Source organism: Sorex araneus, chromosome 1, assembly GCF_027595985.1.
Source record: "Sorex araneus isolate mSorAra2 chromosome 1, mSorAra2.pri, whole genome shotgun sequence".
Taxonomy (NCBI): domain Eukaryota; kingdom Metazoa; phylum Chordata; class Mammalia; order Eulipotyphla; family Soricidae; genus Sorex; species Sorex araneus.
In genome coordinates this window covers 23,445,003-23,468,831 of record NC_073302.1, presented here as the reverse complement: position 1 = coordinate 23,468,831, position 23,829 = coordinate 23,445,003, and the positions used below count along the sequence as shown (strand labels likewise).

Genomic DNA, 23,829 nt, shown 5'->3' with positions numbered 1-23,829 from the left:
TGGTTGTGCTTAGGGTTTATTCCTGATTCTGTGCTCAAGGAGTAAACTATGGTCAGATACATGCAAGCAAAGCACCTTACCTGCTGTACTAACTTTCTGAACCATATAGTTACAATTTTTAATCTTTACCCAGTTTGACTGATAAGGAAAAAACCTGAACATATGTAGGGTACAGTTTGATGAATATTCTAAGAATCAAATGATGGAGTAAAGTTTGATGAGTTTTGACATATATCTACTCCCATGAAAAGATGAATACAATCAGTACAATGAACATATCTGTCAACTCGAATAGTTTCATCATGACCTTTTGTAATATCTGTTTCTACTCTCCTAGGCAAGTACTGATGTACTTTCTATTACTAAATATACGTTTATATTTTCATTTTTGTTTATTTTGTTTTGTTTTTGGACCACATCCGGCTGTGCTCAGGGCCCACTCCTAGTTCTGTGCTCATGGAGCACTCCTAGCAGGCCTGGGGACCCTCAGGGGTGTCAGGGATATAACCCAGGGCCACTACATGCAAGACAAGTGCCTTACCCATGTACCATTTCTTCAGTTTATATTTTCTAAACTTTTAGAAAAATGGAGTTATATACTATATTTGTTTTTGGATTTTGTTTGATCGGTAGTGCTGTTTCATTTTTTATTACTTTAGGTTTTTGCTTTTTTGAGTCACACCTGGAGATGCTCAGGGGTTACTCCTGGCTCTGCACTCAGGAATTACTCCTGGCGGTGCTCGGGGGACCATGTGGGATGCTGGGAATAGAACCCAGGTGGGCCACATGCAAGGTAAACGCCCTACCCGCTGTACTATTACTCCAGCCCTTGTACTGTCTTATTTTTGGTGACCACACTGGTGATGCTCAGGAGTCATTCCTGGCTCTGCACTCAGGAAGAACTCCCAGCAGTGTTCAGGGGACCATATGGGATGCCAGTGATGGAACCTGTCTCAGCCATGTGCAAGGCAAGCACGTTACCCACTGTACCCATCTTTTTTGTCTGATTTCTTTCACTTTGGAATGATATCTGGATTGTTGCATCTACTAAAAGTACAATCCTTTTCATTGCTGAGTAGTATTCCTTCATATGGTTTATTGTTTATCCATTCACCATTTTCTGTTCATTTAAGGAGTTTCTAGTTTGGAGGGCTGGAGAGATTGTACAGGGGTAGAGCGCTTGCCTTGCATACCGCTGACCCAGCTTCAATCCCCAGCATCCCACATGATCCTCCAAGCACCGCCAGGAGTAAATTCTGAGTACAGAGCCAGGAGAAGCACCTGAATATTGCTGGGTGTGACACCTCCCTCGTAAAAGAGGGTGTTTCCAGTTTTTACCGTGAACAATGACAAAATAACTCCTATAGGCAGCCATATACAAATTTACTTTCGTTTCTATTGAGGCATACTTTATAATAAAATTTTAAATCATTTGGGGGGGGGCAACATCCATCTGGTCCAGTGTCTGGTGGTCTCTCCCAGCCATACTTGGTGGACCATGTGATGCTGGGGAGCAAGCTTGGGGCTTCTTCATACATAACATGTACTTCACTTCTCTTGTTGGCCCTAAATCTCACAATTTTACAGTATATAATTCTATTGTATAAACATACACAGTATATAATTTGATATATATATAATAATATGGTCACAATAACCACCAGAATCAAGCTATGGAATTGTTATAGAGCTTTCGCCTTGCCTCAAAGTGCCATTTCCTTCTGTTTAATGCCTAAAAACCACTTATTTGATTACTTCTCTCTTAGTGTTCTCTTTATTTTTTTCAGTTGGAACACCCAATGGTGTTCAGGGATTATTCTTAACTCTGCCCTCAAGGATCACTCCTGTGCTTTGGGGACTATATGTGGTGCCAAGAATTATAACTCAGGCTAGTCATGCGCAAGACAAGCCGCTCTATCGTCTTTAGTATCTCTCTTGCCCCAGTGCTGTTCTCTTAGATATATTTAGGGGGCGGAGTCTCATCTGGAAATAGTCAGAGGTTACTCCTGGATATGCACCAGGAATTAGTCCTGGCAGTGCTTGGGGAACTATATGGGATGGTAGGGATCAAACCTGGGTTCATCACATGCAAGGCAAATGCCCTATTTGCTGTGCTCCAGCCCCTAGAGGATTATTCTAAAGCCCAGTATATGTGCAGTTTTGTATCTGGCTCCTATGTCACATGAGATTCAGTTTTATTGATGCATGTAATGGTACTTCATTTCTTCCTATTGCTGAGTAGTATTTCAGTGTGTGAAGGGCTCTCTTCTGTATGGCCATCTCGTACACATTTCAGTAGTTTCCCATTTGGGGAAATTATTAAGGAAGTGTCCATGAACATTCCCACACTAGCCATGTGTGTGAGTGTGTGTGTGTACTTTCGTTCTCATTTCTCATGAGTATGTGTACAGGAGAGGAATTGCTGGGTCATAAAGTGAGCATATGCATAATTTAAGAAGTACATTGGTTGCTTGCCAGGAGTCATGCCATGACACTCCCACATCTTGTCAGCTCAGTGTTCACAGAGGGTGGTGCCCATTTGTGGTTCTTACAAATATCTGGCTCTTAAGTGAGCCAGAACTTAAATCACTCTTGGGCTGGGAATCACAGGCAGCACAGCTTCTAGGATCATGCTTAGCATATGTGGGGACACAAGGAATTAGCACTTGTAATCTATGCTCACAAGGTATGCATTGTAGGCCACTGTATCATTCTGGTTTGGGGTTTTGTTTTTGGCTTTTTTTTGGGGGGGGGGGAGGAGTCACACTAGGTGATGCTCAGTGCTTACTCCTGGCTCTGTACTCAGAAATTACTCCTGGCTATGCTCAGGAATTACTTCTGGCATTGCTCTGGGGACCATAAGGGATTCTGGGGATCGAACCTGAGTCGATCACATGAAAGGCAAATGCCCTACCAGCTGTACTATCGCTCCAACTCATTTGATTGTTTTTTTAAATTTTTTTCGTTTTGGTCACACCTGGCGATGCACAAGGGTCACTCCTGGCTCTGCACTCAGGAATTACTCCTGGTGGTGCTCAGGGGACCATATGAGATGCTGGGAATCGAACCCGGGTCGGCTGCGTGCAAGGCAAAAGCCCTACCTGCTCTGCTATCACTCCAACCCATGTTTTTAAAAATTTTTTGTAACTTTTTGACCACACTCAGAAGTGCTCAGGGTTTAATCCTAGCTTATTGCTCAGGGTTTGTTCTGAGTGGTGTTGGGGGGGACCATGTGGTGTTGGAAATTGAACCTTGAGCCCATTTGAGCTATCTCTTTGGTTCCTTTTCCTCTTTTTTTCTTCTTTTTCCCCGGCCACACCTCGTGGTCTCAGGCTATGCAGTGCCAAGGGAATGGAGCTCAGAGACTATAGGTGTAACCTTAGGGGTCTATAATCTGCTTGGTTGTGGTGCTTGTACCTAAGTTACCATGTTTGCAGGAGTGGGGCTGCCACATACTTTAATTGTGGTGCTCCAGCACATTCTGGTTAAAGTGCCGGTAGGGTGGCTGAAGTGTCCCCATGAGTGCTCACCAGAAGTCATAGTTCTGACTGTGCTGCCCACTTACCTTTACCTCACATACACAGTGCTCCAGGGATCACGTGCCACTGTAGCAGTAGGGGTCCCAGAAAGCAGAATTGCAGGGACCAAGTTTAGCGCATATGCGGGGCACTGTGGATTATTCTTGTAGCCTCACCTTTGCAAGGCAGGTGCTTTGCCATGAGCTGGAGCTCAAACCCAGGTCAGCTACATGCAAGGCAAGCACCCTACCTGCTGTACTTTCTCTCCATCCCCCCTCCACCGGTTAGAGCAGTGTTTCTCAACCTCTTTCTGAGCGTGGCCCCCTTCTTCCCCTTCTGACCTTGTTTTCTTCCTGTGCCCCTCTATCTTATATACTAGTTGTGGAATATCCTGGGGTCCTACGATGGGGTATGAGGCTCTCAGGTGAGAAACGTGGATTTAGAACACCATTTTGTCACACCCGCACTGTCCCTGGATTTTGGCACATCTCCTGAGACAACTTTGCTGTCTCCAGATTTACTTCTCTCCAATCAGATCTCCAAACAGAAGCCCAAGCACAAAATTCCCACTTAGTTGCTTAAGGAGTGTGGAATTTTTTTGTTCTGCCACAGGCCGCCGTGTGGATTCTTGATAACATCATTCTTGGGCGAGACAATACAGCCAGTCGGATTGAGGGGAGCTGATGAGAAGCTTCCATATCTGTCCCATCATGTAGCAGGACCAGCCCACAGGATTTCATGGGCCTGAGATAGCCCACAGGCAATATTTTGCCCCCACCTGGCTCAGGATTCCTAATGTGCTTTCTGGGTTCAACACTCCAGCAGAGGTTGCATATCCGGCACCACTTACATACATGATCCTGGCTGCTCCGTGGCAATAGATCTCTGGTCACACCGCAGCCAGTTGTCTGTGAGCACTGCAGCCAAGTGTGAACAACACCCAGTCATTGCAACAACCACTAAGAAAGGGAAGAGAAGGGGAAGCTTTGAGCCATCCTGCTGCTTGTGTTTCCCATGACTTTCTCTTCCAGCTCCACCCCTAAAGGTCATGTAGAGTGACTTCCTCCAAACAATCCATCCAGAGTTCCTCAGCCCTTACTCCTGTGTCCCTAGTAACCCATGCCAATGCCCATTCATATATTCAACAAATAACTACTGTACCCTTGCTAAGTGTCAGTTCATTTCTAGGGCCTAGAGACCAAAATCAGTGGGACCAACTGGAGAAAGTCCTTATGATTCTGAAAGTCTAATAACGAAGACTTAAAATAGGTAATAAGCAAAATTAGCAAAAAAAAGAAGATGAAAAAACATCTTCAAAAAAATGTTTGAAGAGCCAGGTGCATTCTGATTTAAAGAAAGTGATGCCAGCGCTTCCTTGAGGAGGTATCAAGGGTGGGAGGCTTCAGATGGGACACAGGCTGGCCAGGCCACAGGCTGCAGAAAGGAGAGCTGCGTGGTGACCAGAGCTGGGGAAATGAGGGAGAATGAGTGCAGGGGGGTTAAGGTGGTGAAATCTCTCAAGCCTTTTAAGCCACTATAAGGATTTTTGGGGGGGTTGTTCCATGAGAAAATCTGCAGGAGGGACATAATCTGCTTGATTTGTTTATTTCTGGGCCACATCTGCCGGTGCTGAGGGCTAATTCTTGGCTCTGCACTCAGGGATCATTCCTGGAAGGACTCAGGGGACCGACCATCTGGGCAGCCGCAGATAGAACTCCGGACGATTGAGTGCAGGGCACGGACCCTGAGAGCTATATTATCTCTCCATGCCTCCGCGATGTTTTTAAACATCTGACTGCAATGTGGAAAACAAAACTGAAGAAGAAAAGTGCAACCAGGAAGCTATGGGAATAGTCCAGGCAAGACCATGGTGGCAGGTGTGGAAGTTTAAAATGAACATTTGTGTAATTCAAGTTGCGGCATTGACTTGCATTGAATGCATCACTGCTACGCGTCTGGGGTGGGGGGTTTGTTCAGCCTGGATTTCAGACACTGATCAAGAGGGAGGGAGGGATGCCTTGAGGTTACCAAGGAGACATAACGTCATGGGTCTGAAATTCAAAGATGGTTCTAGGCCTTTAGGCCTGTGGCGCAGCAATAATTCTGGAGCCCACCAGCAGCTTCCCCAAGGACCATGCGCAACAGGCAAGCTCGGGAGCCTATGGAAAACACAAGACTCGGGCACAGCTGCACGGGCGCACCCCGGGAATCGTAGTCCCGCTCGCTTGCGCAGGCGCCCAGCTCCCTTACTGGACTTGCGCGCGCAGCTCCTGCAGCTCGGGCTTCTAGAAGCTCAATGCGGTGCCTCGCTGGACCAGATTGGATGCAGTCCCGGTGCAGGTATTGGGAAGTCCCAGGTTGTGGATTTCGGGCGGCGGCCAGATCGCCGGCGCCGAGACCTCCCCCGGGACGGGTGGGGGCTGCGGCTGCCGACCCCTAAGGCTGCAGTTTCGGGGCAGGCGAACTTTGGGACGGAGGAGCGAGCTTTCCCTCGCTCCGCTCCATCCTCTCTCTGCACCTAGCATTTGGGGCGGGAATATTTCTGCGTGTGTTCTTGGAGAGAGATGGGGGGCCAGCAAGAACTGTTCCCTGTATCGCGGGATAATTAGCCGCGTCGCTGTTTTAGTTCCCTGTAACGCGCCTGCCGTGATGATCGAAACGGTCTAGATGCATTGCCAGGCTGCGAAGGGAAAATGCCCCTCCCCTTCGCCCACCTTCAAGAAGTTTCTGTCCGCGTCACGTTTTCGCGTGGCCTCACTTGTAAGCTCCCGGGAGACTCCAGTGACTCTCTCAGTCAACGCACACCCCTTGGTGTCCCGCACGGCGCCCTCGTGGGTGCCCAGTATTCAGAGGAGGAGTAAACGGCTTCATGCACGATGCAGAGCTCGCTCTGCGCTCCCGGGCGATGCTCTAGATGAGCGCCCTCGCACTGCCCGTACTGCAGTCCCCCTCTCGGGTGCATTATTTCCAGGGTGTTCTGTGAGGATGCCCCTCCCGCCCCCGCCCCCGCCCCCCAGCCGCCGCCGCACGTCAGAATCCTGATTGCCTGGTTCTTTATAGAGGATCAGTTATGCTTGGAATTAAAGTACGCTTGCAACCCAGGGGAGGCTCCGTGCAAAGGAGCTGGTGGGGATCAGAGCGCGTCACGCAGGGAAGTGTGTGTGCGTGTGTGTGTGTGTGCGCGCGCGTGGGTGGGTGGGTGGGGTGGGTGTGGTGGGGGAGGCAGGCAGTTTTAAAGCAATGAGTGCAAGTTTTGTTAGCAAAGAGGAAGGCTAGGAATGGTGATGGCTGTAGTGGTGGGAAAAGGGGCTGGAGGCTTTCTGGGCATAGGCAGATGACACCTGAGGACCGATGGCCGCTGTGCTTCCAAGGGTTCCCTACAGCATGAGAGGTGACGTCATGGGGCAGGGGCTATAGATCATCTGCAGCTCATCCTGCCTGGCCGCAGCCCTGGAAAATGGAGACAATCGGGGGAGTCATCAGACCTTATTTTTCATATTAGAAGGCATCCCCACAGGACAGCAGGATTAGGGGCTTCAGAAGCCTGGACGTAGGTTGATTCAGGAGGCCACCGTGCAGATGCTCTTATGAACCGTGCAGATGCTCTTATGAATGAAAACCACCAGCACGCGGTTATTGATTGTGTGAGAAATTTGAGACCCAAATGGGAAATGAACCTTCTGAGTTTAGTGACTGGGGAGAGAGCCTGTGGCCATTCATGAGAGAGGGCAGGCATTGCTGAGTGGGTTTGAATCCGGACCCCCTCCTGGCCAGGAGGCCTTTCTTTTTCTTTTTTTATTTTTTAATTAGTGAATCACCGTGAGGGTACAGTTACAGATTTATACATTTTTGTGCTCATGTTTCCCCCATACAAAGTTCGAGAACCCATCCCTTCACCAGTGCTCATTCTCCACCACCAGTAAACCCAGCATCCCTCCCACCCTCCCCAGTCCTTTCTCCCCCGACCCCACACTGCCACTATGGCAGGGTATTCCCTTTTGTTCTCTCTCTCTGATTAGGTGATGTGGTTTGCAATAAAGGTATTGAGTGGCCATTGTGTTCAGTCTCTAGTCTACATTCGGCAGGCATCACCCCTCCCCCGCATGACCTCCGACCACATTTTACTTGGTGTTCCCTTCTCTGAGTTGCCCAGAATGAGAGACCAGCCCAGGAGGCCTCTCTGATAGGATTTGTTTGTGAGGAATGTGACATTGCAAGAAACTGAAATAGCTCCCTAAATAACTCGTTGCTTTGCTTTTTCACGTACTATATATGTACATATATATATATAATTCTCTTGTTAGTTGGGACGGTTCTTGTCCATTAAGAGTTTGTACTTGTGGGCTGGAGCAATGGCACAGCGGGTAGGGCGTTTGCCTTGCACGCGGCCGATCTGGGTTCGATTCCCAGCATCCCATATGGTCCCCTGAGCACCGCCAGGGGTAATTCCTGAGTGCAGAGCCAGGAGTAACCCCTGTGCGTTGCCGGGTGTGACCCAAAAAGCAAAAAAAAAAAAAAAAAAAGAGTTTGTACTTGTTTTAATATATTGGGATCAAACCAAGAGCGATGTTTTTAGGATTAACTCTGTGATTTACTTATTTAATCAATATCTGATGTTTCTGGACAGTTTCTGCGAGACCTTAAAGTGAATCCTGGGAACACCTGTGGCGCATGTTGGTGGACTGCACCCTTTTTCAACTAGCATCCAAAGGGACGTGTCTCCTGCTGGTGGTGTACTTTATAAGCTCCGGTGCCCTTGAACAAGATGGCAGCTGCTTGCCCAGACTCTCAAATTCCAGCCTCAAGCAAACAAAATGAGATCCTAAACCCCAATACATCTGGGGACAAAGAAGCTCTCCTAAGAAGAGGCCCCGTTAGCTTAGAGTCTTTCAGACAGAGATTCAGATGGTTTTGTTACTCAGAAGAGGCTGGACCCAGAAAAGTCTTGAATCAACTCTGGGAGCTCTGCACTCAGTGGTTGAGACCAGATATCCACACAAAAGAGCAAATTTTAGAGCTTTTGGTGTTTGAGCAATTCCTAGCCATTTTGCCAGGGGAGATGAGGATTTGGGTAAAGACTCAGCGTCCTTACAATAGTGAGGAGGTGGTGACCCTAATAGAAGATTTAACCCAAATGCTTGCAGTCAAGGAAGGTGAGATTTCTCAAGTGGGGAGGAAGCGGGAGGGAGTTCACGGTATAAGCGTAAGGGGGCAGAGATAGCACAGCATGTGGGGCCCTTTCTTTGGGTGACGCAGGTTCAATCCCTGGTATTCCATATAGTCTCTTGAGCACTACCAAAGGTGATTCCTGAGCTCAGAGCCAGGAATTATCCTTGAGCACCCTTGGGTATGGCCCCAAAACACCAAAACAAAACAAAACTGAAAAATCAAAGTATAAGCATAAGCTCTTCATAAGAAAAGTGTTTGGATGAGGAGACTAGCTGTGGCCTAAGGCTGGGTTTAAAGGGGCCCTACCTTTTCCTTTATTACTCTGAGCAAACAGTCTATAGTAAGGACACCCCAGAGGCTGGTAGTCACTTTGAAATAGACTACATATCTTACATGTGTGAGGTTGATCCCTGGCACATGCACATGAAAAGTGGCCTGTTGTCCCCTCTTCTCTGTAGTTTGGGGTGAGGATTAAGCAGTGCAGGGGGTACATGGTGGTGCCCTTCACGTTGGGCAAGAGGGCCCCTTACACTCTAGGAAGAGAGAACTTACTGTGCAAACACCCAGATCACCAGCGTAGCCTCTAGCCCTGGCTTCACGTCTAGTTGCAGTTGTGTGCAGGAGCACATTTCTCAAATGGCATTGCCCACTCTCTAAAGTGACGTGTTCCGTGTGGGTTTGCATGTCATGTTAACTACATGATATGTGTCTGATGCAAATAAAGAATTGATTTATTTTTTTCATTAAGTTTAAGGAGCCATAGAGCAAACAATTGCCCTATTGAGTAGTGTAGTTTCACTGCCTTAGAGGGGATCAGCTGAAATATGTTTCTTACTACCTTATAACAAATTGCAAATGTGTAAGATCTAAACTGTCACAGTTATATTCTGTATCACTGTATCACTGTTATCCCATTGCTCCCTATAAAATATTGAGAGGGATAGGATAGATAACCCTTTGAAACATGTGGCTCAGCATTTCTTTACCCCAGGGTCAAAAGCCAACCCCATTGGTACTTGGGGCCATGGTTACACTCAGGGTCATGGCTGGGAAACAAACTCACAGTGTTGCACAAGTAAATCGTTTGCTCCACCCCATGAGCTTTCTCCCTCGCCTTGTGGTTTAATTTTCTTTTTGGGTGGAGAGGGGCTCCCAAGTGGTGCTCAGGAGATCTAGGGGTGCGCTTCTCAATCAGCTGGCCATCAGTTCAGTGAAGGAGCCCAAGGATGCAATGATGTTTGGGTCTTGTGTTGTGAGGATAACTGGGCCACTCCAATAGTGCAGGAGGCCTCCAGCGTCAACTCACCCACGCTGGGAGCTTCCAGGCCTGCACCCCATAATGTTCAGGGGACCTGATGTGCCCTTACTGCTCCACTATCTCCTTGCTTCCTTACAGTTTAACTGTATATAAACACCCCCCCCCCCCAATATTGGGCCCGGGAGATAGCACAGTGGGTAAGGAGTTTGCCGGGCATGCAGCCTGCCTAGTTCCAGGCCCCAGTGCCATATACGGTTCCCTGAGTGTAGGGCCAGGAGTAAAGCCTGACAACTGCCAGGTGTGACACAGACAAACAAACCCCCCAAGACCCCAAAGCGCCATTTTGCCATGATGGACTTTTAAAATAATTATTATGCAGATTGAATGCATTAAAACTGGGTGCATAGGGCTGAAGACACAGGGTAAAGCACTTGCCTTATGCGCTTATAGGACCCTGCTTAGAGCCCCAGCACCCCATGTAGTTTCCCAATACCACCAGGGTTACTTCTGAGCACTGATCTAGGAATAGCCCCCGAGCACCACCAGCTGTGCCAAAAATAAAAACTGAATGCATGGAATGAAAGAAATTACTTTTTGGTGAGATTAAAAACTGAAAGGCATTTTATGGGGCTAAGGAGAGAAACTTGGATTATCGTAGAAAACTATTATCTGTGCCAATTCTCTTTTTGATTTCTTGACCCTTTTGCCCCGAAAAAGCTTGAGGCATATATGAGAATTTCTAATCTGAAGAATCCATTTGAAAGGTTAAGCTATTTGGGAGGACTCCCAGGCTGGGAATTTATCGTGAGGGCCCAAGGATACAGGACTGCTGGGGCTGGAGCAATAGCACAGCGGGTAGGGCATTTGCCTTGCACGCGGCCGACCCGGGTTCAATTTCCAGCATCCCGTATGGTCCCCTGAGCAGCGCCAGGGGCAATTCCTGAGTGCAAAGCCAAAAGTAACCCCTGTGCATTGCCGGGTGTGACCCAAAAAGGAAAAAAAAAAAAAAAGGATACAGTGCTGCTTGGGCCGCCCAGACCATATAATGTCGAGGCTAGAGCGATAGCACACTGGGTAGGGCATTTGCCTTGCACATGGATGACCCGGGTTCGATTCACAGCATCCCATATGGTCCCCCCAAGCACTGTCAGGAGTAATTCCTGGGTGCAGAGCTGTGCATCGCTGGGTGTGACCCAAAAAGCAAACAGATCATGTAATGACTGAAAGACCATGTGGTGACAGGGATCAAACTGGAGTTGGCTGCATGCTCTGGTCCTGGCTTGAACTGTTCCCCCCACATACCCCCTGCCTCTGATCTTTCTAGAGCCAGTCTCTCAAGAATCTGATATTTCCCCAGAGGAGAATCCTGAAGGAGATCAAATTGATTCTGTCCTTTCAAATACTGACTCCCAGGTAAGGTTCCTTTCACTGGTTTTCTTCTGTGTCATTTTAAAGGAAAATTATTATGAGTGGGGGAGGGGGTGTTATGTTGGGCCATGCCTGGTTGTGCTCAGGACCTACTCCTGCCTCTGTGCTCGGGGATCACTCCTGGCAGGGCTCGGGGAACCGTATGAGGTGCTGAGCATCGAATTTGAGTTGGCCTCACACAGGGCAGGCACCTTACCTGTTATACTGTTGCTCCTCCAGCTGTAAGAGTTTACTGTTAATAGCCGCGCTGGGCGCAGGGAAGCGGGGCCACCAGCTATCGCCTGTGGTACAGGGCGGGAGGGAATATGGTGGATTGAACCATCTCAGTCCATCTCTCCAGCCCTTAGAACTATCTTCCGGGCCCTGGTTTTCTTCCCTTGACTCTTGTTTGGAGACACACCTGATGGTTCTGGCATGATTCTTGGGAGCCATTCCCAGTGGTGTTGGTGCTCGGGGGATGATGCTGTTCCATGCGCTCCAGCCCTCTGAGCCTTAGCTGTACCTCCACCCCATTTTCACTCTTAAGTGAATGGAGCCCCTACTGAGTGTTATAAAGCACTGTAGCACTGTCATACCATTGTTCATCGACTTGCTCGAGCAGGCACCAGTAACGTCTCCCTCGTGAGACTTGTTGTTACTGTTTTTGGCATATCAGATATGCCACGGTGAGCTTGCCAGGCTCTGCCATGCGAGCGGGATACTCTTGGTAGCTTGCCGGGCTCTCCATGTGGGATGGAGGAATTGAACCCTGGTCAGCCGCATGCAAGGCAAACGCCCTACCTGCTGTGCTATCGCTGCAGTCTATAGCCATAGCACCCGTCTACGGCCAGACCCCCCTGAACGCACCCAATCTCGCCTGATCTCGGAAGAGTGTTATAAAGATGGTAGAATAATTAAGACCGTGTCCTTTTCCCATTCTTCATGATCATACAACTCATTCTTCACATGCTATTTTATTTTGGTTTGCTAAACTTGTCACATGTGTTACTTTCATAAAAATGTTTTACAGGGACTGGGAGATAGTAGAGCAGTTAGAGCGCATGCCTAGTGTGCCCCAGACCTGGGTTCGGTTCTCAGCACCACATGGTCTCCTGAGCATTCTTGGCCACAACCCTGGTAACCTCTAGCATTGTGGGGGTGACCCAGCTGTCCCCAGCCCTGCAGGGCCCAAGCAGCATCGCACCCTCATGTCCTTGCACTGAACCAGCAGCCCAGTTGGCCCAGAATCACTGGTAGAATCCATAGCCTCTTCTTTTTTTTTTTTTTTTGCTTTTTGGGTCACAACCCAGCGATGCTCAAGGGTTACTCCTGGCTTTACACTCAGGAATTATTCCCAGCGGTGCTTGGGGGACCATATGGGATGCCGGGGATCGAACCCGGGTCGGCCGCGTGCAAGGCAAACGCCCTACCTGCTGTACTATCACTCTGGCCCCATCCATAGCCTCTTCTTGAGCATTACCGGGGACCCCCCCACCCAAAAACAAGACAATTATTTACTAACAATTATTCCGGATAAAAATAGTTAACTGGAAATAAAATGCATATTCTTTATATGAGTCAGATGACTATGAGCTGGTCTAGCTTATTTTTGGTATATAGAATAACAAGAAAAGGGAATGCAAGGTCTGAATGGGGGATACCTAGATTACCCTAGTCCCTGGATTATAGAACTGAGAAAGATAGGGAAGTAAAGAAATTGGGGGATGAGACTTAGGGGGGCAGGCATCAGAGCAACAGTACTGTGGGTAGGCACTGGACTTGCACGTGGCCAACTTAGATTTGGCACCAGATGTGGTCCCCCAAACCCCACCAGGAGTGATCCCCGAATGTAGAGCCAGGAGTAAGCCCTGAGCACCACTGAGTGTGCCCCCCCCAAGAAAAACAACAAGAAACAAAAGAAATCAAGGAGGGGAATAATAAGAAGCAGAAGGAAGGTAAGGGGTAGGGAACAGGGGCCTCAGACCGATTGGTGGTGTAGAGGTGTGGTAACTGTATATATATCTGAACCACAGAACCAACAAAACTGTAAACTGTAAACTTAAACTGTAATCTGTAAAGAGATCCAAACTACAATCAAACTAAAAAATTTGCCTCTCTAGAGGACAGGCTTGGTGGGTAGAAGGGAACTTGGGGACACTGATTGAGGCAAGTTGACACTGGTGATGGATTGGTGCTGGAATATTGTATGCCTGAAACTCAACTATGAATAGCTGTAAATCATGGTGTCTTGAGAAAGGAAGGCAGAGAGGGAGGGAGAGAGGGAGGGAGGGAAGGAAGGAAGGAAGGAAGGAAGGAAGGAAGGAAGGAAGGAAGGAAGGAAGGAAGGAAGGAAGGAAGGAAATAATTAGTCCTCACAATACCAGTAAAAATATAAAGATATCTAAATGCATTGGTCTTGGTATTTGTGTTTTCTGAATGCTTTAGCTATTGTGTAAGGTGATAAAGATGACATATATCAAGGTCCTGGAGATGTGGCTCAGGGTATTCTGGCAGCCAGCAGAAATTGGAAGAGTCCAGGGCTCTGAAAGATGGCCCAGCAGGCAGGGCACTCATCTTGCACACAGCTGATCAGGGTTCAGGCCACAGCATCCCATGTAGTCCCTCGAGCCCTGCCAGGAGTGATTCCTGAGCACAGAACCAGTACTGAGCACCACTGAGTTAAGGGTGGGGGAGAGAAACAGAGAGACAGAGGGACAGAGACACACACAGAGAGAGAGAGAGAGAGAGAGAGAGAGAGAGAGAGAGAGAGAAGAGAAAAGCGGGGGGAAAAAAGAGGCAGGAATAGATTGTCCCTCAGAACTTCAGAAGTGCGGCCCTTGCTACATCCTGATTTCAGATTTCTGGTATCCATAATTGTGGGAGAATAAATCTCTGTTGTTTTAAACCACCAGAGTCATGGTAATTTGTTTCTACGCATAGACAAAGCTATTATAAGTGCTAATAGCCATTCTGCTGTCTTTTAAAATGTCATGCACAGGATACTCCAGAGAGTGTATTTCAATGAGTAGGTATACTTTCTAGCAATTGTGAGTATATGTTACTGAACACTGATTCTTGTTCGATGTTGATAGGAAATAATTTCTACTTGTAAGTAATTGGAAATTAAAATTTGGAATGTGCTACTGATGTTCCTGTTTTATATTATTGCCTGTAGTTAGCTTACATTAATTCTGCACATTTGTGGTTTGGGAATGTAAGTTCTATCATTCATTTATTATTTTTCTTTCAGCCTTGGACACCAATGTGCTAGACATTCCAAAGGGTTCTTGAACAGTGTTTCATATTAAGTACTAAGTGGAAAAGGCCAGGACTGTGTCTTACCCTTGCTCTGTGTCACTTGTCATAGAGCCCAGTGACTGTGTAAATTGAAATCTTAAAAACTTGAGTACTCCCAAGAATTGGTAGTATACACGAATTGTGTGAGTACTATCAAAACCATTATGTTATATCCTAACTACTTCTCTGAATCCTTGGCATCTCTGTAGCCTTATCCAGTGTACAAAAGACTATGTTTGCTGTTTTAGGGACCCCTGGCATTCAAGGATGTGGCTGTGAACTTTTCCAGAGGAGAGTGGAGGAAACTGGAGCCTTTTCAAAAAGAACTTTACAAGGAAATGTTGCTGGAGAACTGTAGGAACCTCGAGTCTGTGGGTAAAGTCATCTTCTTTTCATGATCAAATATCTAAACAGAGGGGCTGTCATGTTAGCACAGTGGATAGGGTGTTTGCCTTGCACGCGTCTGACCCGGGTTCAATTCCCAGCATCCCATATGGTCCTCTGAGCATTGCCAGGAGTAATTCCTGAGTGCATGAGCCAGGAGTAACTCTTGTGCAATGCTGGGTGTGACCCAAAAAGAAAAAAAAAAACAAATATCTAAACAGGGCATATTTTTTTTGCATTATTACAGATTACGTGCTGTGTGAAGTACTTTAATGGTTTTGAATGGGGCAAAGAAGGGTGATACAACAAATTCTGAAGAGTCTCCTAAAGAAGTATTTCTTTAGAAATGGCATAGCATTTCTGCTATAAAAATAAAAAGGCTGCTTTATGGAACAAGAAATGACTAACATGTTGCCTTCATTAAGACCATCCCTTTAGCCATATTTCCCCCTCAAAATCCATTTTTGCTGTCTGTATTTAACAGTATCTTCTCTGCCCTGGAGACCCTGAGGTTTGTGTGAATGCTGGAAGTTTTTTTTTGCATGCATAAATAGCCATTTTATATTTTTTCTCTGTGAGCAGGCTTTCCAGTTTCCAAGTTAGATTTGATTTCCCAGCTCAAGTGTACTAAACTGCCGTGGCTGCTGGACAAAGACACCTCAGCATGCTCCCGACCAGGTCAGCTAGTAAAAAATTAATAATGAAATTGAAACAGTTGATATTTCTATTAATAATGAAATTGAAACCATGTGGGAAGAGCTGAGGAAATGGTGGGTGGACTAGCTGTTAAATATCTAGCCTTCCTGGTATGTTCATTTTAATGGGTAGATACCAAGATGTGATTAGTCATGGTGGAAATTTATTTGTGAGAAATCCAGAGAAGGATAAAGGGGAGAATACTTTAGGGGCTATAAGATCTGATAGAGCATCAGGCAGGTCTGTAACCTGTGATGGAAAGGTGACGGAAGAGATAGAAGGAGGAGGGGAGAGAGGGAGTGATGGAAGGTTGGATAAGAGTCCTAGACTCAAGTATTGTTCTAAGAAAGTTTTGGCAAGATCAAAAAGGAGGCCTTGAGTCAGTCACCTCAGAGGAGTCCTACATGACACATAGAAGTGCACAACATATTCATGCTCTAATTCTGGCTGGGAGTGACCTGGGAGAAGGTGACCTGCTGTGACTAATGATGATGGATTTATAGCACACTGGCAGCGCCATAAGGTAAGCTTCCCACAGGACGTGAGCTGAGAGATGCTTTTTTATCAACACCACCAGACAGATAGCTAAACAAAATGTGTCAGAATTGTATCTGGTATAATAATGGGTTTTAAGGGCTGGGGATGGGTCTCAGTAGTAGATTGCATGCTTCAAATGTGTGAGATCTTGCATTTGATTTTTCCATATTGCGGTGGGGGGGGGTAGGAGGTAGCAGAGGTGGGGGGAGATTTGTAAAAGGAGCATGAGAAAATATAGGAGTCAGGATTTAATTAGCATTTGAATTGAATCTTGAAGGATAGGTAGGAATTTACTCAATGGATATCATGTATAGTATAACCCCACTTTTGTTAAAAGAAAATAATGTATATATGCATGCATACTTCTAAATACATTTATGTATATAGATTTGGGAAGGGGCACACTTGGTGGTGCTCTGGAGATACTCCTATTTCTGTGCTTGGGGATCACTCCATGGCAGTGCTTGGGGAACCATATGCAATGTAGAGGTCAAACTGGGGTTGCTGATAGGTAAGGCAAGTACCTTAACCTCTGTACTATCTTTCCCACCTGCATAGATTTTAATTTTTGGTTTTGGGCCATATGTGGAAGTACTCAGAGCTTGATCCTGGCTCTGTGTGCAGGCAGAAAGGGGAATCTGCCCGTCTTCCTTCTGAGAAGGCCCCGAGTTTTTAGTCTGGATTGGTCTACCTGGAAATATAGAGCAGCATCATGTTCTTTTCAAGATTAGCAGTGGAGCTGGGTTACTTCCGTGCCAGAGTTTGCTGGGTATAGGCAGGGGCTTCTGGGCAGAGTGGCAGGAAGAAACGTTATTTAGATATGCAACTTGCTTAAAAAGTCATTTATGGAGACTGGAGCAATGGTAAGGCACTCGACTTGGTAGGGCATTTTCCTTGCATGTGGTCAACCCCAGTTTGATCCCCAGCATTTGATATGGTCTCCTGAACCCACCAGAGTGATTACTGAGCACAGAGCCAGGAGTCAGTCCTGAGCACTGCCAGGTGTGCCCCCAAAACCAAATGAAAAATATATACAATGAGGGGATAATTAAACTATAATAAATCTAGAGCCAATTAAAATGATACTGATATTGGGTCCAGATCATTCCAGGGCTCAGAGGACTGGAATTCATGCTGTGCCTGCAGGAACCCAAGTTCTATCTCTGGCACAAATAGTCCTGTAGTATCCCCTGCACCAGCAGACGTAAACCCCTCCCCAAATATTACCTTTATGAAGAATTACCAGTGAAATAATTACTCACAAAAAAAGTGGCATTGTAATAATTTTTCTCTTAGCATATGGAGAAAGCTCTTTGAGACTTGAACCCTAGCCTTGCTAGATTGATGTGTTTGTGATAATGAAAGGAGCTGGAGTGATAGCACAGTGGGTGGGGCGTTTGCCTTGCACTCGGCTGACCCGGATTCAATTCCCAGCATACCATATGGTCCCCTGAGCACCACCAGGAGTAACTCTTGAGTGCATGAACCAGAAGTAACCTCTGTGCATTGCCCTGTGTGACCCAAACAAAACAAAACAACACAAAAAACAACTTCATATTATTAACAATTAGGGTTGAAAATTCCACAGTGTAGTGGGGACGGTGTGTGGAAGCCTATTTTGGGGTATCCATAATCCCAGAGTAACATCTCTGATTAACATTTTCAAGGTTTTTTTTTGATGGGGGGAGGCTTTGAGCCGCACCTGTTGGTTCTCAAGGCTTACTCCTGGCTCTGCACTCAGGGATTACTTCCTGGAGTTCCTTGTGGGACTATTTGGAACTTGGGGTATTGAACTCAGGTTCCTTGCACTCAAGACAAGCCCCTTACCTGCTGTACTATTTCTGTAGTTTCTGTGATTAACATTTTCTATAGACTTAATGCTCCTTGGCTGCTTTGAGGAGATATAGTGTGATATAGGAAGCAAATGTATGGTCTTTGGTGTCATGCCAAGTTAAGAAAGGTCTAATGACTTTGGCCAAGCTACTTATATTCTATGTTTTCACATCCACAGAATGGGTATAATAGACTGGGAAGAGAGTTCAGGGGGCTAGAGTGCATGCTTTGTAGGCAGGAGTCCAGGGTTAGTCCCTGACTCTGCACTGTCTAGCACTATTGGAGTGATCCCAGAGCCCTAGTCAGGAGTAGCTTCCAAGTATCACTGTCACTGTATCACTGTCATCCCATTGTTTATTAATTTACTCAAGCAGGCTCCAGTAACCTCTCCATTCTCACCAGCCCTCAGATTTTAGTAGCTTCTCCTTACAAAAAAAACAGGGGTGTGTCTTTTTATGTGTAGTTATTGAAAAGATCAGTTGACATGCAAATAAAGTGCATGATATAATAAGAGTCTGGTATTTAGTAAGTATTCAATAAATGTTTGCATATCATTGTTATTGTTTGGAAAGAGAATAGATGGAGGGAGACAGATTGAATCTAATTACAGAAATTTGAAATGAGTGAGAAGATTAATACATTATGTATAAAGTACAAACTTCTCATCTTCCTCAATATTTTTCCTAACTCCTATGTTTAGAAAATTTCTCAATGTTTTAGCAAACTGTTTGAGAAATGTCCAAGATATATTCCTTGTAGCCATTTCTGCTTTTATTCCTATTCCAGTCCCCAATAGAGCAGCTTCATTTTTCACTCAGAAGGAAAATATCCTGGGGGCCGAATCCATAGTACAACAGGTAGGGTGTTTGCCTTACATGTGGCCAACCCGAATTCAAACCCCAGCATCCGATGTGGTCCCCTAAGAACTGCCAGAAGTAATCCCTGAGTGCAGAGCCAGGAGTAACCCCAGAGCATCAACAGGTATGACCCAAAAAGAAAAAAAAAAGGAAATATTCTACTTGTTTCTTTTAGAGTGTGATCCAAGAGATAATTTGAAAGCACTTTCTCCAAATGAAGATGCTATTCTGGAAGAATTGACTTTAGATAATGTAATTGAAAAATGCATTACAGCTTTTGATGAGAGCAACTCCTCAAAACAGGCCGACAGATTAGAAGAAGATTGTGGCAATGAGGACTTCTCAGAAGTAGCAGTCACACAAAAGAAAACCCAAAAGAGTGGCCATAAGGGCAAGGAATTTGACACAGGAAAAGCCCCCTCTGGAAAAAATGCCAAACAAACTTCAGTCATACTTAAACACATAAGAGACCACTTAAGGAAGAAATCTCGTAGGTATACTGACAGCAAGAAACCTTTCAGTTTTCATTCTGACCTTGTTCTTAATCACAAAGAATACACCGGACAGAAGTCATTGAAATCTCAGGAGGGCAGGAAGGTCTTGAGTCAGTTTTCATCTCGTTCTGAACATCAGAAACCTCAGAAGATTCCTCTTGGGGTGAAAAAGCAGAAGTGTAGTAATTGTGGGATTGTCTTTGCTCAACGACTGTCTCGTTCCCAGAAAAGACATTGCTTTAGGTGTGAAAAATGTCGAAAATATTTAGATCAGGGTAAAGCCTTAAGTAAAAATAAGAAGACTGCAGCTGGAGAAAAATCCCATAAGTGTAGCAAGTGTGGGAAAGCCTTTAGCTATAATGCCTCATTGACTGGAAAGCAGAGACATCACCCTAGGGAAAAATCTGATTTGTGCGATGACTGTGAACAAACACCTGATGATAGTTCATCTCTCACTTCACACTCCTCTCGGAGTGGCAAAAAATCCCGCAAATGTGACAAATGTGGAAAATCTTTCTCCATAAAAACCGACTTGTTGAAACATCAGAGAATTCATACTGGAGAAAAACCCTATCAGTGTAATGACTGCAAGAGATCCTTCAATGACCTGTCCTCTTTTATCCAACATCAGCGAATTCATACTGGAGAGAGACCCTATAAGTGTAAAGACTGTGGGAAGACCTTCACTCATAGCTCGTCCCTTAGTAAGCATCAGAGGATTCACACTGGAGAGAAACCCTATGAGTGTGGTGAATGTGGAAAGACCTTTCGACAGAATTCTTGCCTTACCCGGCATCGGAGAATTCACACTGGAGAAAAACCATATGTATGTGACTGTGGGGTGGCCTTTAGCCATTTTTCATCTGTAATCTATCATCGGAGGCTTCATTCTGGAGAAAAACCCTACAAATGTGAGCAATGTGATAAAGCCTTCGCGACCATTTCCCTTCTCAGCCGCCACGAGAGAACTCATTCTGGTGTCAGACCTTATGAATGTAAAGACTGTGGAAAAGTCTTTCGTCAGAGCTCCTCTCTCAATGAACATCTTCGAACACATACTGGCGAGAAACCCTATGAGTGTGACTATTGTGGGTCAACCTTTACTAGGAGTACGATACTTATCGAGCACCTAAAAACTCATACCAATATAGAATACAAGTGCAGTAAATGTAAGAAGGTATTTAAAAGTAGTTCAGGCCTTATGAGACATCAAGGATTTCATGCTGCTAAGTAATTTTGGAATACAGAAAGATGTGTGTACGGTGGGGCCTGGGGTGAAATCTGAAAATATTCTGCTTTAGTCACCCTGTAAATTCACAAGATGTAAATTATCCACAGTATTAATTAGTAGTTGCAGCTTTGATGGCTGGAAATTAGAGATAATATTCTTTTCCCCATTCACCCCTCTTCTTTGCAAGGATATCACCTTTCAAATGTAGATTTTAATTAGGGTTGGTCAAATCCTGAGAAAAGTGGACAAACTGGTATGATTCGTGAAATTATTGTCAAGGCCCGAGTATGAATTTAAAAAGCAGAGGAGAAGTGTGACAGGCCCTCTCTGCTAAGTTATTATTTTTATATTTTCCTTTACCATAGTTGTTCTTCCGTTACTGTGTTGCATAATGGAAAGAGATAAGTGAGTCCCACTTTGCAACACAGCTTGTTGATGACCCAGGACAAATCATGCCACTATTTCAGAATTTCTTTCTTTCCTGGTAGAGTGAAGGGATAGGAAAAATCATTTCTAAGTTTTTCTTTGTATCTGACACTTTCTTGAAACTTTGAGAATAAGTTATTTTTGATTGATTGCAATTTACAAGTCTATCTAGTAGAAAACTACTCATTGGAGACTCTTGGAGCAAAGTGAGAAGTAAAAAATACTTATCAATATCTAATGTTGGAATCATTAGAATGCTACAAACAGATGCAATTTACTGAAGCACAAAAGACTTTGTCCTCAGGAAATGCTTTAGTTGGGAAAAGCACCCCAATCTGTTTTTCCTCTGGGCATTGGTAAGGGAATCGGGTCTCTCGGAAAGCATGCACCTGAGTCATCTCCGCCAAGAGAGCAACGGTCCTGGGAAAATAGACTGGAGGGCTTGGGCTTGGAGGTTGGCTTAGGGTAATGGTACTGAAAACTGCTGTTCTGGATGGATTGTCTTTAGTGAAATAGAGTTAAATAGTTTTAAAAGTTTTGCCTTTACTGAGTAGAGTTTCCTATAATTGTCAATGTAAAACTATTCTGTGTGGCAAAGTTCATCATCAAATACTGATGACATGAATTAATTTGCATGAGTATGTGTGTGTGTCTGTGTGTGTGTGTGTGTGTGTGTGTAGAATTTGTTACCACCATTACCAGTTTTCAAACTTTAAAACAATTTTGACTTGAAGGAATTGGACTTAACCCTTATTTCGGTGGCTAGCTGGTTTTGAGTAGTAGCTTCTATCATTAGTCGGGGGGAACTGACTATTCTATTTCCAAAATTCTCTTATTTAACCTGATCTTCTTTCAGTAGGAATTTAATAGGATCCCTTATCATCTGGTGAAACATGTTCTAAAAATCAGTGGATGCTTCATTGATGGTAAACTTGGGGAAAGGAATATAGAAGTAATTCGGAATACATTTTTAGTTGTTTTCTGTTAATTAGATCTCTTGTTTTATTTTGTTTGGAGGCCATACCTGGCTCTTCTCAGAGTTTACTCCTTGCTCTGCACTCACAGATCACTCCTGGCTGATTCGGAATACCATATAATGTGCTGGGGATTAAACCTGGGCCGGCCAGATGCAAGGCAAGTGCCCCAAGGAATTAGATTTTGAGATACAAGACTATATAGATATCTCTGGATTAGTCCATATCAATATCATTAATGGATTCTGAATAACAATTTCTGACTGAAAAGGAAGGTTAGAATCCTAAGTCGGTTAGGTTTGAGTCTCAGCTTATAGGGTTCTGGAGGACATCACTGAATCAGCCAAGGTTCAGTTGTTTCCTTATAGTGAAAAAAGGAAGGAAGGGAGGGAGGAAGGAAGGAAGGATAGACAAGAAAAAAATTAAGTCAGAAAAATATCAACATATGGGAGTGAAGAGATAAGCTAATACTCATCTGAGACTTGGGAGTTTGTGTTCAGTGATTTAATAGGTTTAGGTTTGAGCTGCTACTTGTGAGTAATGTTTTTGTTTCTCCTTTTGTGCCACCACCAGCCCCCAAGCTTGGAGTTCCATGTAATATCTATATAATAAGAAGACCTGCATGGTTATTGTTAAATGGATTAATCAGGGCCAGTCTAGTCATGAATGAATATGGCTTGGCTTGTGAGATCCATTCATACTATGTTAAAGGTGGATTATTTGCTTGGGTTTTGTTGTTGTTGTTGTTGTTGTTCTTTTCCATGAAGACCCTGGTTTGTTCTTTTTCTGAGAAGATCGAATTTAAGGAAACAAATTTATATGTAAAATTCTTAAGACTAAGCTTAAGAAGTTAAGGTCTTAGATTTTCACTACCATGTTTCTAAGTTTTTCTGTTTAGCATATCAGTACTTTGATTCTTTTCATTGTTTAATATCATCCCATGGTATGTGTATACCATATTTTGTCCATTCATCTGTTGAAGAATGTAGGGTTATTTCCATTTGGGGGCTGTAAGCTTTTGGGCTGGAATAGTAGTACAGTGGTCAGGGTGCTTGCCTTGCCTGTCACTGAACTGAGTTCAACCCCTGGCACCTTATTTGATACCCAGAACTCTGCCAGGTTCACAGTTATGAGTAAATCCTGAGCATTTATGGGTGTGGTCTCCCAAAAAACAAAATAATCTTGTTCCAGGATGTTTGCTAGTTATAGTCACCAACATCTATAAAGTGGGAATTTATGCCTCCATCAACAGGGAAGAGCATAAGCATTTTTTTCAGTTTTATTGAAATACAGAGTTACATATAAAAGTCATTTCTTGTGGAGTTCGATGAGGTTTACAAACTCAGTTCAGTGAGTTGTACAATCATCACCTTAATCCTTAATCCATTTTTAGAATATTTTATCCCCTTAGTAAAAATCCCTCAGGCCATTTATAGTAATTCCCATTTCCATCCCCTTAATCTCCTGCAATCCTTAATGAGTTTCAGTGGAGTTGCCTTTTCATTTCCTTTTTTTTTTTTTTTTTTGGAGGGGCGGTGATACTTTTGACTCTGCATTCAGGAATTTCTCTTTTCATGCTTGGGGGACCATATAGGATGCCGAGGATTGAACCCTCGTTGGCCGTGTGCAAGGCAAGCTCCCAGCCTGCTGTACTATCTCTCCAGCCCTCCGAGTTTCCTTTTCTTTATGTGATTATTCTACCATTTGTGGTCTTAGATTTTTTTTTTTTTTTTGCTTTTTGGGTCACA

General features: G+C 44.9%; 1 protein-coding gene across 1 annotated transcript; it reads left to right on the top strand.

Moving 5' to 3' along the window:
• The first annotated feature begins 5,700 nt into the window (after window positions 1-5,700).
• Window positions 5,701-23,829, top strand: ZNF483 (zinc finger protein 483). The gene is made up of 6 exons (XM_055140984.1): window positions 5,701-5,858; window positions 8,146-8,671; window positions 11,270-11,358; window positions 14,898-15,024; window positions 15,616-15,711; window positions 19,132-23,829. The coding sequence occupies exons 2-6, from the start codon at window positions 8,284-8,286 to the stop codon at window positions 20,682-20,684; spliced, it is 2,253 nt and encodes a 750-aa protein (XP_054996959.1). The 5' UTR covers window positions 5,701-5,858; window positions 8,146-8,283; the 3' UTR covers window positions 20,685-23,829.